This window comes from Triturus cristatus, chromosome 2_2, assembly GCF_964204655.1.
Source record: "Triturus cristatus chromosome 2_2, aTriCri1.1, whole genome shotgun sequence".
Taxonomy (NCBI): domain Eukaryota; kingdom Metazoa; phylum Chordata; class Amphibia; order Caudata; family Salamandridae; genus Triturus; species Triturus cristatus.
In genome coordinates this window covers 624,131,783-624,147,725 of record NC_140582.1, presented here as the reverse complement: position 1 = coordinate 624,147,725, position 15,943 = coordinate 624,131,783, and the positions used below count along the sequence as shown (strand labels likewise).

General features: G+C 43.6%; 1 protein-coding gene across 2 annotated transcripts in view; it reads right to left on the bottom strand.

The window, feature by feature from the left end:
* Positions 1–15,943, bottom strand: part of PALLD (palladin, cytoskeletal associated protein) — a 1,042,501-nt gene that overhangs the window by 48,441 nt on the left and 978,117 nt on the right. For both annotated transcript variants that reach the window (XM_085641796.1, XM_085641797.1), the window contains one exon: positions 3,837–3,969. In XM_085641796.1, the coding sequence (XP_085497922.1) occupies positions 3,837–3,969 (133 nt within the window). The remainder of the gene's footprint in view (positions 1–3,836; positions 3,970–15,943) is intronic.

The following is a 15,943-nucleotide window of genomic DNA, read 5'->3' as shown; positions in this document are numbered from 1 at the left end:
TATTCCTATTCCCACATTGCTTTGACATGGCTGCTAGGCGACCTGTTGGAGCAATATACATTTTCTTACATAAATATTAACACAAAGTGGATTTTCTCTGTGTAACTTATTTTTGCTTCTCCTTTGATAAAACATTTTTCTAGCAGAAAGCAGTTTTTCTTGCACCCACATGAATATTGGTTATGTTCCCGCCCCATTCTCATCCTGAAAATAGATATACTCCTGCCCTTTACAGAACTGTATCTAAAGAGTTTTTGTGTAAGAAACCATCTTCAAAACATCTGCAAATAACGATAAACTTACAAGTTTTAAGCACTCTTTGGCAGATAAACCCTGCAACGTCCACATAACTCATCCTGTGAACACATTTTGTCACATTGTAATTCCACCATAGTAGCAGAAATTCCATGTGAGGAAATCCCATATACGAAAGCAAAATCGCACTATTCCAGATGCTGTGACTCAGTAATGGGATTTTGCCCTCATAAATGCCTGAATTTCCACATCTTAGTTGCACTCACTTGCGCCAATAGCTTTGTGACACGTGCCCTCTGTGAGGTGCCCCAGTATCGGGACTGACCTCTACTGGACATACAATAGAAGGCTAATCAAAATACGTGGCTGGCGGGTGTGATCTGAGTTTAAAGGAGGCCAAATCCTCACCTATAATGTGTGGGTTCCATCATCGGGTGTGGTCTTGTTTGGGAAAATATCCACTGATGTGGGTGGAGTGCCAGCTAGCTGTCGGCTAGTGTGTCCGTTAGTCAAGGGCAATCAGCATGTTTCCTGGGCACTCTAACCCCCTATTCCTCCTTTCCACTGGTGCATAAATGTAAGTTTTCAAAGCTACAATCGCCCCAGTGTTATCAGCTAAACTGGACATTGCCCCTTAAAGAGCTAAACTAAAATTGTGTGCGAGAGCAATTAACATTAATTAGAGTCCCCGCCAAATAATTAAAATCAAGAGGGTATCTTGACAAACCATTCATATTTGTGTGTCCTCTTCTTCAATGGAAACAGGCCTCGACAAACCTTTACAAACTTCCAATCAGCCAAAATGAATTATCTTTGATACTCAAAGGAGTGGCAGTTCAAATAAAATAAAATAAGCTCATCTTAGAATTTCTTCAGAGGATTGTTCCTGCTCCAAGAGTAAGAAAAGCATGACTCTGCCTCTGTCCTTCCTTTCTAGCCAATTTTCTAGTCTTTGCGGTTGACCTTCATTAACAGTAAATAGTCTAGAGGAGGAGCCTAGCCTGCAGCCGAGATGGCCGCCTAGCTCTTCGGCTCCGCCGACCCTTGCGCCCTTCGTCGATATCCTGGCAAGAATCCTGCGCCTCCGAGCCCTACGCTTACCTGCGCCACGTTCCTGACCACGTTACTGTGACTCCGGTCGAGAACGGAGCTGCCCCGGCGGAGTTGAGCCCCGGTTTCCATTCCGGCCTTCCAAGCGGTCGCAGCCGGGCCATTGTTTAGTGGGGACGGCCGGCGGCGACAACGATAGCAGCGGCCGCTGTGGAGAGGGAGGAGCCGGTGCACCGGACCTGGAGCGCGGCGCTGGGAGTCTCACAGCAGCCTTTTCCAGGCTCGGCTGCCCAGCGCGCCCCGCTCGCAACATTGTATCCGGCTCTCGTATACTGTATCCCGGCCCAGCTGGGAGAGGGCCGGGATCGCTTCTTTGTTGCAGCCTACAGCAGCGGACGCCATCTTCCGCATCGGAAACCCTGGTCTTGCCGGTGGGTTTCCCTGCACCACAGATTCCCCTGTCCTTGAAGCCTCTCCACGACCGGCTGCCTCCACGTTTCCGGCACCACCAGGGCCCCGCAGAGAGCTCATCACTTTCCAGATACCGATGGCTGGTGAGGGGGGCTTGCTTCCCGGGGCGCTCGATGGTTGCTTGCCTAAGATGGCGGACGCAACAGCACCCTCCATCCTTGATCCACCGCTGGGGCTTCGCGACATCCTGGCAGCACTGGAGGACCTGCGGTTGGCCTTCCACGACTCTGCCACTGGTTTGGAGGACCGGTTTGATTGGACTTTTTCAGCTGGCCATGAGGATTCTCCAGTGCGGCATGCTCAGCCACATCTTCAGTCGACTGTCGGTGGATCACCCGAGTTGAGGTATGTGGCAGTGACGGGGGGACGTCCAGTGCCCGCTGCGGTACTCTTCGGCTCTGCCCTGGAGGAGTCTGACAATACTGCTCCCTTGGTATGGCCGGAGCTTGTGTCTCAGACGCCGTTTTGCCCATCTCTTTTGTCCTTTGGTGCCACGTCTCTGAGCGTCCTCCTGGACTTGCTTCCTGTACATCGGCCGGCCGCTACTCTGGAACTTATGCATCGTCCTGCTCCCTGTTGTACTAGCCACGGCATGGCAGTGGCGCATTCTGTGGTCCTTTACTATCGAGCTTCACTCCAGTTTGACTTGTCTGTTACACCTCGACTTCTGCAACGGACTCCATGGTGGCCCATCCCGTCCAGGTTGGCTGTACTGCAATTGGATTCTGTTGGACTGCAGATTCGAAGGGGCCAAGGCTGAGGAAGGGGGTTTTTCTTGTTGCACATTGATACGTATATGGCTGGGACTGGGACTTGTGACTGTTGAAGGTACATGTAGCATGGGTGTCAGGTCGGGGCCTGGGGTTGGGTGACCGCGGATAATCGATTTTGCTTGCATTGAATAGATCCTTGGCCCTCCTCCGATCAACCGTGACATTCTTTTTCTTTTTCTTCTCTTTCTCTTCTCCTACATTTCGGGTACTCTTTCGGGGCGACAGACACACTGCTAGGGGGGGTAGGCCGTAGCCTCTGCATGCGTGTAGGGTGGGGGGTATAGTTCCTTGTTGGTTTTTTTTTTTCTATGGGCCTCCTTTTTCTTTCTTTCTTTTCTCTTTTTCTCTTCTCCCTTTCTACTCTTTACCTTTCTCGCTTGCTCTTTCCTTTCTTCTTTCTTGGGTCGATGGGAGGATTGGGAACGCGTGGGTAGTGCTTGGGGATCGTCATGTGATATGCTTCTTTTCTATCCTGATTTCATTGAGTGCGATTGATTACCTTACGGATAATGCTTGCTGACTCTTCTGATGATCGTTGCCCACTATAGTCCTAACTGCATTGCTTTGATTCGGATCCTTCCAGACCAGTTGCTATGGACTTATTTCAAAACTTTATAAAATTAAACCTCATCATCCTGGCGCTCGGCGGCACAATTGTGTGTAACGTGACCGGGTCTATTCGTGCTTGTACTGATATGCTGCTGAGTTGTATAATTGCTTGCTGATGTGCCCTTTATTGTCGAGGCCGGCCTGAGGGTTGTAGGCCCGTATTTGTCTGCACATACTGTTAAATAAAGTTTTTCCAAACAAAAAAAAAAAAAAAAAAAAAAACAGTAAATAGTCTAAAGAAACAAAATACCTGACATGCTTTTGAATTTACTGGAAACTGCGTTCATTCGACCACAGTGCCACTGGAATTTGGTGATCATTGCCTTCGAGCAATGTTTCAGCCATAGAAGCAAAACATTAAGTCATCACCAGCCCCAAGAGGACTCCTTCGCTATTGACTTTCTGACTATTTCTGACTCATTCCTACTTTGAGACTCAATTCATTTGAAATATTCAGTTGTCTAATTCTTTTAAAATTTTATTTTTTAGAAGGTGGTGAAATAAAATTACTTTAGATTCCGTTGTTAGTTCGCCCCATTGTCTCTTCTCTTTTAAATCAGATAAGTCCATAGTAGGGATTGCTACACTGTTTTCCAGATTTATATATTACTTCTGCAATTTATTCTTGCATTGATGTGTCCTCTTACTGAAAGAGAAGCTGAGTAATGCTATACCCACCTTGCAGTCCATCCTGCAGAGCTTTCCTTCCTGGACAATCAGGTCTCCGGGAGCCTGCAAGAAATGAGGTCTGAAGAACCGCTCCTGGATGGGTTCATTCTCTTCAGTGCTGTCCCTGGACCGCGACCTTGGTCTAAGGAAGAACAGAGAGGTCAATTAGTGCCTTTCACTATCACAAGCATGACGTTGTCAGGGAACATCTCCATAAAATATGTTTACAAATATTGATGTAGATTGTTAGGGATTTATAGTCCAATTACAATGGCTAATAGTGGTCGTGTTTGTAGTAATAATATATTTCTTCAGTTAGTTAAAACCAATATAAATTCACACGCAATTATCCATAAACTTAAATAAAAGGAAAATTCCACAAGGGTTGTAGCCTACAAAGGTATCAAAAAGTGTTCATCACACTTTGTGCCAAAATGCTTTCTTTCAAATAAAACACAATTATTACAAAGAGTCAACCTGCAAGATTATCTAACCTTTTTGATTAGGCATAGTTATTGGAACCCAATACTATTTTAGAGGATTGAGTACATATGACGACCTATGCACACATCCGATTGTCACCTCGTTGCATATAAAATTCAAAAATCATTGTTTCTTATTCTTATGTAACAATTATTTATTAACAGTTTTAAATTTGCTTTGATGACCTTCTTCGAAAGTTAGACAGATGCACCATAAGTTTGCTAAATCCTCTTCACAAGACGTCATCCTCTTTTAGGGATTTTCCCATGATCTCCTACATTTGTGTAACAAGAGCAGCATTAATGCGAACTGAACACAATGCTGCCTGGTTTCAAATGCCAGAGTATCCAATGAATGTGGGGATGAATCAGAGTATTATGTTAAAAGTATGTTGCACATTCTTATTTGCTAGAGTAGTAACATCTTCTCCAAATGGTTTGGTAGCGTCCAGTACTGTCTGTGTCTTTTAATGAACACCTATTAAACACATTATATATCTGTGTTAATACCATACTTTGCTTCACAAGAATTAAAATATTGAATCTAAGGATTACTCAAAAGTAACGGTATTTGTAACCATATGAGTTCACACAAAATGTTTTCATTCGCAACTGTAGTGTAGTCACTCATTATTGCTTTATCATCCAAAAAAAAGCTTCTAATTAACTCCAGCCTAATCTGAGCTTGCGATGTCCCTCCCTTAAGTCAAAGATGGTGCAAAGAGAACTGTATGAGAGAATGGCATAGTGCTTATTTAACGCATATATTGTTGTTATTGCTCCATACACAATAATGGAGATCATGGGCCTGATGCACAAAGCTATTTTGCAAATGCAAATCTTGCGACGCACAAATTGTAAAGGTTACTTACTTGTAGACCTAGAATCTCCACTGAAGTCCTAAACACTAGATTTATTGGAGCAGTGTCCATACATTTCCTTATAGTAGACAATGCCCTGTACAGCCTATCCCGGAGTAGTTTCCATAAATGTCCTTATGGTAGACAATGCCCTGTAACAGCCTATCAGGGCAATTTATTACCTGGAAATCAATTGATGAACTTTAATGAGCAGCATCAAGCTTGCATTGCAGTATCTGATGTGCAAGAAAGGTGTGAATGTGAAAGGGAAGGAAACATGTAGCATATTATTAAAGGGTGACAACAAATGTCATGCTTCTGTAATAGTCCTGGAGCTTTCCCTGCCCATGATGCACTCTACTGGCCTCACTGCCTTTATGACTCACAAAATTAGTTTTAGTAAGCCCATACCAAACCGCAGTTAGGAAGGGGCATGAAAGGGACGTCCGTCCCCCCTAAATGTGATTCAGTATTGTAACTGGGGCTGCTAATCACTAAGCAGTTAATTGTTTAGCAGTTACTGACACCTCAAAGTAGGTGGTAAGTGATTTGCAAAGGGGAAGATATCCCCATAGAATGCCTTGCCCTTTGCGAATGTTGTCAGGTGACATCAGGGAAGTTGGCAGTTGTCCAGGGGACCACAGACTTTGCCCCCCGAATTTGTCTCAAAATCTATTCCTTTTTAAAAATCACACCAGTTCCTTTAAGGAACATACATGGCTGCTCTAACAGAAAAAAGTTGCGCGTTTAGACAGGCAAACACAGGGATGGTGGTCTGCTGCTCATTGTAGGCCACCATCCCTGTGTCTGCAGCCAGTCCTAGTGGGACCATACAACTGAGATTGTTTTATGTGACCTATAGTACATAGGTCACTTTGCAAAACCAGACTCAGGATGCAAAAAGTCAGCATGCAACTTGCGACCACTTTTTGGACCTATATCTTAGTGCATCTGGCTTTAGCTAAACATACTTTCAAGATCTATTAAATACCTGGAGCAGAGAAATTTCTCAATAATTTTAGGAGATCTGCGGTAAGAGAGGACATCTTTGATCTGACAGCTGCAGCTTCCATCTCAATCTTGATGTAACAGTTATTCCATAATAGTTGTACTGAGTACTGTGTTTAATCTTTGTATCATACTCTTGCCAATTACATTCTGAGAATTGAAATCTCAGTGCCAATATTGAATTTTGGTCAATGTATTTTTCTGCTCAGCCGTGGCCAGTCCATTGGGGCCGAGGGGCCAAACCCCTCACCTTTTGCCCCTCAAGAACAGTGTCTGTCAGGCTGAACAAAGGTCAGCCTGACAGGCACTGTTCTTTCTCAGGTCAGGCGGCCAGGAGCTAGACATGTGCTAAATGCACTGGCTCCTGGCTGTCTGAACATTGCTGGGATGAAGACTGCTGCCTTCTTATCCCCATGGCTGCATACAAATGATATCACTACATCCAGTTTATCTCAAATATCTATAGTGAAAAGGCAGAATAATAAAAGTGCCAAAATGCATTTTTATGCATTCTAGTGGTAGGTTATTTTGGAGAAACTGTTTACCTTCACCCAAACAAATTCTGACCATGTTATCTGAATGTAATTGGATCAAAATGAATAAAAAACAGGTTTTAAGATTCCATCTGGATAGATTAGACAACAATGTAGTCCTATCAACACTGCCAAATGTGAAAGCATAGTTGAAACAACTAACAAAGAGCTTAGACCTTTCATGGATGATATGCTTATGGACCATGACTGCTAATGATATTATAATGTCAATCATTGAGTGATTTATATCTAAGCCATTTGAACCTAAGATAAAATTAGGAGTGGGCGGAATGTTTCATTCTGCCAGTAGAATAGGCTGAATTTGGTGACTCCGCATTACACTTGTAATGCGAAGTTCCAGCCAAAATCACCAATCACTGTGTGGCAGAATTGTCCCCCGCGAGGCTCCGGAAATACGAGCGGGATTTGGCATTCAATAGCACCCTTCTCTAACACGGTTGGTGACAAGCGGTTGTGGTCAGAGGGCTGCTTCTCAAGTAGATTTGATGCCACTCAAGTAGATTTTCTACTCAAGCGGCAGCAAAATCAACTCATGTGTCCGCGTGCTCTTGCACACTACATGTTACAGTTCACGCTAATTTTTGCAGTTCAGTTCACATTCTAAATTACAGCATGACATGCATATTTCCGCCCTTTGGCGGTACACCGCAGAATGTCGCTGAGTTTTTATGTAACTCTGTGGAATTCATCGGTCTGCCCACCCATAGATAAAATGCCTTCATCTTTCACCCAGTCCTGAAGACACTGGAGAATAAATTTAGCGAACACTTTTGCTACGCTATACAAGACAGCAATCATTCTGTAATTACTAGAGTTAATGGCATCTCGTTTGTACGTGGATTGGGTGCAAGATGGACCCCCCTCAAGGGGCTGGGATATGTCTGCAAAATAAAATATTTTTCTTTATACAGGAGTTAAGAATCTGAATTAAAATGGTGACTCTATTAGGACTTTTTGTTCTTGTGGATTTAGAAGTTATAATGTTCTTATCAACCAATGTTTTCAGTTATGTGGATTTATAGGATATAATGTTTCAGTTACGTGCCAGTTCAATGGAGTCCAAGCTTGATGTATCTTTGCAAAAAGCGAGTCAGTATGTAAAGGTTCATAATATAATTTATCCAACTGCCACAAGCAACAAAAAGAGCCAGATTGCTGCTGGTTAGTAAAGATGATAACTATATTATGATATACTTACCTTGACAATGTAGTGGTAAGCGATATAGTGAATTTTCTATCATTATAAGTCTATCTAGCATCATATAACTCTCTCAACATACCTAGCACAGAATTAAGAGACCTACATATCAACACAAACTCTAGGAACAAAGGGGTGCGACCCTCGAAATCCTGAAATTTGAGAAACAAAAAAGCTCAACCTTCTCTGGAGCTCTCAGAAACTCTGGAACAGCACCCCCTCAAGCACTGCACATAACAGCCTCTTACATTGTATGTAAAGAAGGAGTGAAGGATTACTTATTAAATATATCACAACTTTTTCAGAGAATCAGAGTCTTACTCATCCAAAGTAACCTTCAGCAAGAAAATTCATAGCAATCATTAGGTTAAAATTCCCTTTCTGACTACAAATGGTTTGAATATTCTTTTTTATATTATGGAGCACATTTATGAAGAAGCATGAAACTTTATTGAATATTTTTCTCTGCTTTTGAAATACCAGTGAGCAGTACTGTTTGAATGTGAAATCCGTATATACGTCCGCATGTATGGACAGTGCTCTGACATCAACGAGGGTATGGTGCGTACTATATAAAACGTCAAAATAAAATGGTAAAAGAGGTGTAGTGATATGTAAGATCAGTTCCCAAACTAGAATGTCTTGTGAAAATGTTCTCCGATTAGCTGCTGAAACACGGTAAATGGTCTTTGTAATCCTGCTTCAAGCCAAGTGACCTCTATATTCATTTATTGGCCAGCAGCTAGACCTCAGTCATTGACTCGCATGCTAATTTTGTTAGCATCTGACGACACATGCATTTAGGTTTTATTGCACTGTATCTCTCCTGCCGATATACATCACCAAAGTTTTTCATTGACATAAATAAATGTAAAAAAACCAATATTTAGTTCTATCTCAAAGAGAAAAATCCATTGTCCATACGGAGCTAAAAAATCATCTCATTTTAGATTTCTAACTTTCGAGAGCAAGAACATGATTGGAGTGAAGTGAAACAATCAAGCAGCAAAGTTCCATGTAAAAAGTATGCACACACTGAGGAAGACCAGAGCTGCAATTTTGTTTGGCTCAGTTCCCCTTTCAAGTTCTCTGCTTTGGTAGCTGCTGCTGCTGCAGTGAGTTTCTAAATATAACCAACAGCTGGCACCTGGTCAACAGAAAGAAGTATGACAGATGCTAACAAAATAAGTTTTAATAAAGCATAGATGAGGCCAAATGTCAAACAAATAGTGCTATCCCAAATGTCACAGGCAAACCACGCACTTTGGCTGCCTTCCTGGTCTCCCACGCACCCACAAACACCAAACAAAGGGCAGAGTCAGTGTCATCTGCGGGGGCGGAAGAGCTGGAGATGTCTCAAGTGCGTGCCTTTGCTCTTCCGGGGCCTCAAGCCTTTGACCATAGAATGTAATACAAAAAAATATATATCATCCTCCTGGAGATAATCATGCATCTTATTCACAGTGACTTTGTTCTCCGTGGAATGGTCTCTTACATCCCACAGGACCACTTTAGCTCTGAATTGTTCGGATGTCAGCTTGTGAAATGTTTGGCTGAAGAGCACACTGTACAGAATTCTGGAATGCTAGTCTATTGATTTTTGCCATGTACTGTGAGATAGACGGTTTAGCGGGCGATAGTTTGGCTTTGGATAGGGCAACGATGACGACAATAAGAGAATCAACTATTGGGTAAAACAAAGCAATAGAACACTTAATGAACAGGAACTGGCAATATTATGGACCTCTGCCTCACGCAACAAAATCTCCCCGGTGCTCTCACAAACTAAATGCTGGCTACTCCATAAGGCTTTCTGGACCCCTGCACGCTTATTCTCACTAGGCCTCAGGGAAGATGCACTATGTTGGAACTGCAGCAAGGAAAAGGGGGACCTAGCACACCTTATCTACCATTGCCCAACACTCAAATCATTCTGGGAGAAAATCTTTAGTTTCATAAATAAAGCACTGGGCTGCACACTAACACCTGAATTTTTCTCTCTCGCCACCGCATTCATGAACACAGAACTAAGATCAGAACAGGACAAAGACCTACTAGACCTGCTGCTGACCGTGGCGGTAAAAATGGTCCCGGCCAACTGGAAGGACACAAGTAAGACATCATACAGAGGCTGGGTCACCTGGGTTACGCATCTCAGAGGGGAGGATAACATTGCACTACAGAACTCACCCTGGAGGCCAGCAACCAGGGGGATGTGGAAGTCACTCGACACGTACCTAGACTTTTATGAACCCCCATGAAACCCTTTCCTCTCGGCGAGACCCCCCCTCGGTGGGCGGTGGGATGAGAAGATGGAGCGCTACTACCATGGCCATATGGGGAGACGGGTGGGCTGACTCGACTACCAATCTCGCCACAAGCAACCCAGCGAGGTGACGGCTTTGTCACGCGACTTTAAGTCTAATTAGTCTCATTATTACAGAACCTTTCTTGTATCCTCCTTTCACCTCTTTCTCTTCTGCTTCTTTCTTTCCTCTTTTGCCTAATTTTCAGCAAGTCAAGTCAGAGGGGATTAGCTAAAAACATATTTCAAAGTGCCTGTAAACACTGCTCTACAAACTACGTTTGGCTAACCTTGTAACAGAAATGCTAATGTACTTGCTTATAAAATTAATAAAATACTTTGAAATCAAAAAAAGAATATTGGAATGCTGGGTGCTCTATTGAAAAAAATGGAGTGCTCCAGGCTTCTAATGGCCGGTAGAAGCCTGGAGCATCAACATCCCAATGTTTAACAAAGGCCTCATGGAGACAGAGGGGATTTCAACCCCCTCGGGCTCCGTGAGGCCTTTGTTTTACATATCAGAACATTCTACCCTCTAGGGGCGGAATCTTCTAATAGCCCTACAGCCCTCCGTAGCGGGCTCTACCGGCCATTAAAGACCCGTTCCCTTGTTGAAGGCCCTCGCCTTTGGCTAGGGCCTTTAACGCTGGAGCGGGCCTTTAATGGCCGGTAGAACCCGCTACGGCGGATTCCAACGCTATATTTTTGTCAGACTAGGTCGGTCCTCATGTAGTGTTTCAGCACTTCATTTTGTTTATTCCGTTTCAATGTTTAATTGAATTTGCATCTACTTGTAGATTTGTTGGCCGGTTCCTGATGGCTCCATGTGAATAACCAATTGCCTAATAATGGAGAGAACTGGCATTCCTGTCAACATTTCAACATGATTCCTTTGAGCCGTTTTGCAACCTGCGAAGTCCCCAAACATCTGACCAACAGAAGAAAGGAGGGCAGACACCTTTAAACTACTCTCACTTTCTACATCACCAGAATATTCAGCAACTGTGAAGAGACGGCTTGGTAAGTCTAGATATTAAAACAGACAGTACCCGCCTTCTCTAAAATAAACTTACAAATGTGAGTATGATGCTTCATGAAACATATCACATTCCTGCGAGCGTCCCCGATTGTATATAGGCTTCCAAAAGTAGACATCATGTTTGCAGCACATGTGTACATGTATGAAAGTATGACAAGCAGAGGTTTTTATTGTCAGTCTGTATACTTCCATAACCATACAAATATAAGTATGTGTATACATCCAGTTACTTGTTCTGCCGGGGGCGGCTCCTCTGTTATAGCGGAGGAGTGTCGCCCCACTGAAATGTTCCCAGAGATGGAAAAATAAAATGATAATGAAGTTAATTCATTACCATTTTATTTGTCATCACTCTGTCCCCAACAAAGTGTCAGGACGGGGGCGGGTCGATGCTGAATAGCAGCAGCTGCAGGGAGGAGGGTGGGCTGCCTTTTGCACTAGTTTAAAGTGCGCATGTCTGTTTGGTCGGCCAGCTTGTGAGGGCCAGCCAAACATGCACAATTAAAACCTCTCTAGCCCAACTAAAAAGCGAAAGCATTCAGTGCTCTTGTGGGCGCTGAAAGAGACCACTCTCATCAAGCCTGGCGCTGCTCTGATGCTGTGAGAGCAGCGCCAGGATTGGTTAAGAGATTTAGCTGGGGCCCTGGATATATGAGGGAAAAAGATGGAGCAAGGACAGACGCAGCAGCAACCACGGTAAGTACATTTTTATTTAATTTACTTAATTGTTTTCATTTTATAAAACCCACCCATTTGCCCACCACTCCACTCGCCGAAGTTGGCAGCCATCACTGGCTTCCATCCCACTGCCCTTACTTGAATTAATCCGGATTTGTATGAAACAATAATTAGCTAATGAAGAGCCCCTTACAATTTTGTTCGGACCCTTAGGCAGCTTAGTGACCATACACACACACAGATAATGTACTTGACAGCTCCCCTTTTGATTTAAAATAACTCAATTAAAACTTTTACCAGGGAAATATTTTGATATAATAAATCATACCCCGCCCCCTTCGATTAAGGTTAGTCCTATTTTTACATTATTATCTTTTTTGGGGCAGTCAGAATTTCGCAGTTCGAGTAAACCATCCCAAAAAGTATCTTTGGTAGTCTGTTCTTTCAAATTATTGGAATTTTCTTCAGATTGCCTCAGGACAAATCTGACCCCTCCTGGCACTCATAAATCAAGGTTACTATGTGTTCTCCTTTGCTTCTCTTTAACCGGGTAGACCAGGGGTGCATTGTTATGCATTCTTGCATTAATGTGGATCACATGCATTCAAAAGTTAGACTTTGTTTATTACTGACAAATGTTGAACCCAGTCCCCCCTGTATTAGTTCTGAGTGAAGCTAGGTGGGTGTGATTGATATGACACCCGTTAAGACCCAGAGAATTGTGAAAGTGCCAGTGATAGTCGCAATCCACTCTTTTCTCACAACACAGATTTCAGTCCTTGCCCCTATCTCGTGCAGCAATCTTGTGTAAGCACTGCACCATCCCAGGGCATTGGATTGTCCCTAATCTAGATGTATCCACTTAGAGGTACTGTGTATGAGAGTGAACACTATATTCAATGTGATGCCACACCAGTGATTTATACATTCATTCGCATCTCTGTTTTATTGTCTTTTGACATCTCGAGCTGCACACCCCACTAGTCCTACCCCCTGCTGATAAGTTACAATGTTTGAAAACTTTGAGGTCGTTGTGTTGGACAACCCCAAAATCCCCATCCTTTGTGATGTCTCCCTATAACCACCTGCCTATTTCATTTTGCTCCCCTGGTATTTTTGACTTGGTGTATATTTTTGTTCAATTTCCACATGTGCCCCCATTACATGCTGCTGTCTGCCTTCTGTCAAGCAAGACAAACCTCTTGTATCATCAAGAAGTTACAGCACACAGTAGAGGCATTAAATAGGGGTTTGGGAATAGGGGTGTAGCGGAGGGCAGCAAGCCGCACCAGGGCTGGACAAAAGTGAGGGGCTGGAATGTCCCCATCTGCATATATGGATGCCCCCCAGCTACTGATTGTGCTGTCAATCAGAATGGCGCTCCATTCTGTGTGGTGACGAGGACTGTCTGCATTTTTTGTATGCTTTGAAAAAAAGCCGGCAGACTCCCTCAGAGCTACGGAGTTAATGTGAAATAATTGGACGGCACCTGAGGGAGGAGGCTGCCTACTGAGAGTGGATGCCGGCTCCTGCATGGCATTCCTGGGCTGTTAATAGCACTTTTATCTTTCAGTAATGGAGGAAGATAAGGACGTGAATAAGCTAAATGGGGTAGGAGAGACAATGCAACTGTTTTCATTGAGAGATTGCTCACATGCCGGCCCGCGGGGCATTGCCTCTTTATCTTTAAAATACACATCTCAAAAAACACATCAGTCAGAGGAAGGAACACGCTCGAAACTACCAAGTAATTCACAATTATTTTTCCACTTAGCATTAATACTTATGAACTGGGCTTACTTAAAATAGGATGAAATCTTAAAACATCTATAGCATCCTTCAGCTTGTACATGATTAACACAGATGGAAACTTAAGTTCACCAGTTAGGAATGGTTTCTACTTTTCCCAGGTGACACCATATGGGTTTGGACATTCAATGAGCTGCTATCTTTAACATTTTATGTGATTTCAGGAGCAATTTAAAACTAGTTATAGGTTTTTAATGGGATCTATTGAGTTAATTTAGTATTTTTACTTAACGAGTAGAAGATTCCTGGTTTTATCCCTCTGGATACATAGGGGGAGATTTACCAAATCTCCATGCAAGGCAGCGCAGCCTCCAGCGAGGCTGCCCTGCATTGCGCGACAGCGAAGGAGCAGGAGGGCACCATATTTTCAAAGATAAGGCTCTCTCCTCCCCTTTCCTTTGCGCGGGCGCTGATTACAGATGTCGTGCACCACGTACCACCTTAGCGCCCTAGCACTTGGGTTAGCCTTCCTGTACAAAATACTATGCCTAGACACTTTGAATGCATGCTGCACAGTGCAGCACACATGCAAAGTCAGAAAAGAAAGGTGAAATTAAAGCATTTCTCCTTCCTTGCGCCTAGTTTAAAGAGCCCAATTTCTCACACTAAACCCAATCTACTGCATTTAGCAAATTGGGTTTAGCGTGGGAAACCTTGGGTGGTTGCATGAGAACGCCCTGACAGCCATTCGCTCTCGCTTCAGGTAAATCTTTAAGCCTGCATTACCTCAGGAACGAGTTTCTCTAATTATTTAATTTAGCAAACCGAGTTACACCTTGTTATTTTATTTTAGGTGTCCCACGTTGTTAGGTTCTGATGAGACCCCTCATCTACCATTGCGGTCGAAACGCCGTCGACACGCAAATTAAACAAACCAACTCCCAGCCTTTATTGTTGTGTTAAAAGGCTGTTGATATTGTGCTTATATGTAACTGTGGTCGTTTTTTATATATACTGAACACCTAATGTGATTCACATATTGACACGTTGTCCCTTCTTTGTTTAGGTTTCAGCCACTTGGGACACCGAGCACACTACCTTTGCAATCACTGTTTTTCACTATACAAAATGCAATATTAAGTAAACATCTCAGAAACGTCATCTTTGTATGGTTTTGCTTCTCCCCTGACAATCTGCTCCCATAAATATATGCCATTAAGCTTTTTAATACCATATACTTTTTTACATTGTGCACGGGAACCACTGTTCCTTGTTTTACACTCGATACCCTGGTTCCCAGTGAGCAGGGTGACCCCTGTCCTTCCTTACGCAAAGTAATGCGAAGAAGCACTATGCTGTTTGTGATGTGGCAGCACGTTTCAGTTTCAGTGGTGTGGCAAGGGGGTGCGGGCCATCCCAGGCGGCACGAGTTTTGGGAGCGGTGGCCTCCTTTTGCTCTTACCTGCTGTTTCGGGGGCGGCAAACCCCACTCCCCCTGCTCTACATTGCGGCCGTCGTGGGGGGGCAAGTGTCACCAAATCTCGCCATCACCCCCCCTCTTCAATAGGGCTGCTGCGGGGCAGCAAAAGCAAGGACCGCCATGGGCGGCCTTAGGGCTAGCTACGCCACTGGCACGTTTCCCATAAAAGTCATATATTTCCAGACATGTAGGCATTGTGCGTTGTGAAGATTCAGGACTTCTTACCACAATAAGAAAACTATTATCACCCACAATGGGAAACTACGTCTTGAGAAACTTTCCTGGCGTGCACCTGTGCACATAAAAAAAAAAAATAAAGCAGCAGTTGCCCAACCGAAAATTCATTAACGGTCCGCAATAAAGGTGGCCTTGCCCTGGACATAGTTTGATGACTTCATACCTTCAATTCTTGATTATTATGATTCGTTCAATGACATAATGTTGATGTTTCCGTTCCCTGTTCATACACATGTGATTCTAAATGATTTGGATAACACGTGTTCCAACCCTGGATCAGGACATCCCTTATATGTTCTGTGTGTGTTATTGAAGTCCTTTATCACTTGCGAAAACCCCTGGAATGGGATCTCTAATCTGGAGCATATATTGATGAAAACTGGTCTAATCTGAGTGCAGTAATGCACTCTCTGTATTATTGATAACAGGGATGCTGAGCTATGCAGTTAATGTTGTTTGGTCCAGAGGCCATGTATGTACGGCGAAGATCAGCGTTCGTCAACCAGGTGTGCAAGCATCTAGCATC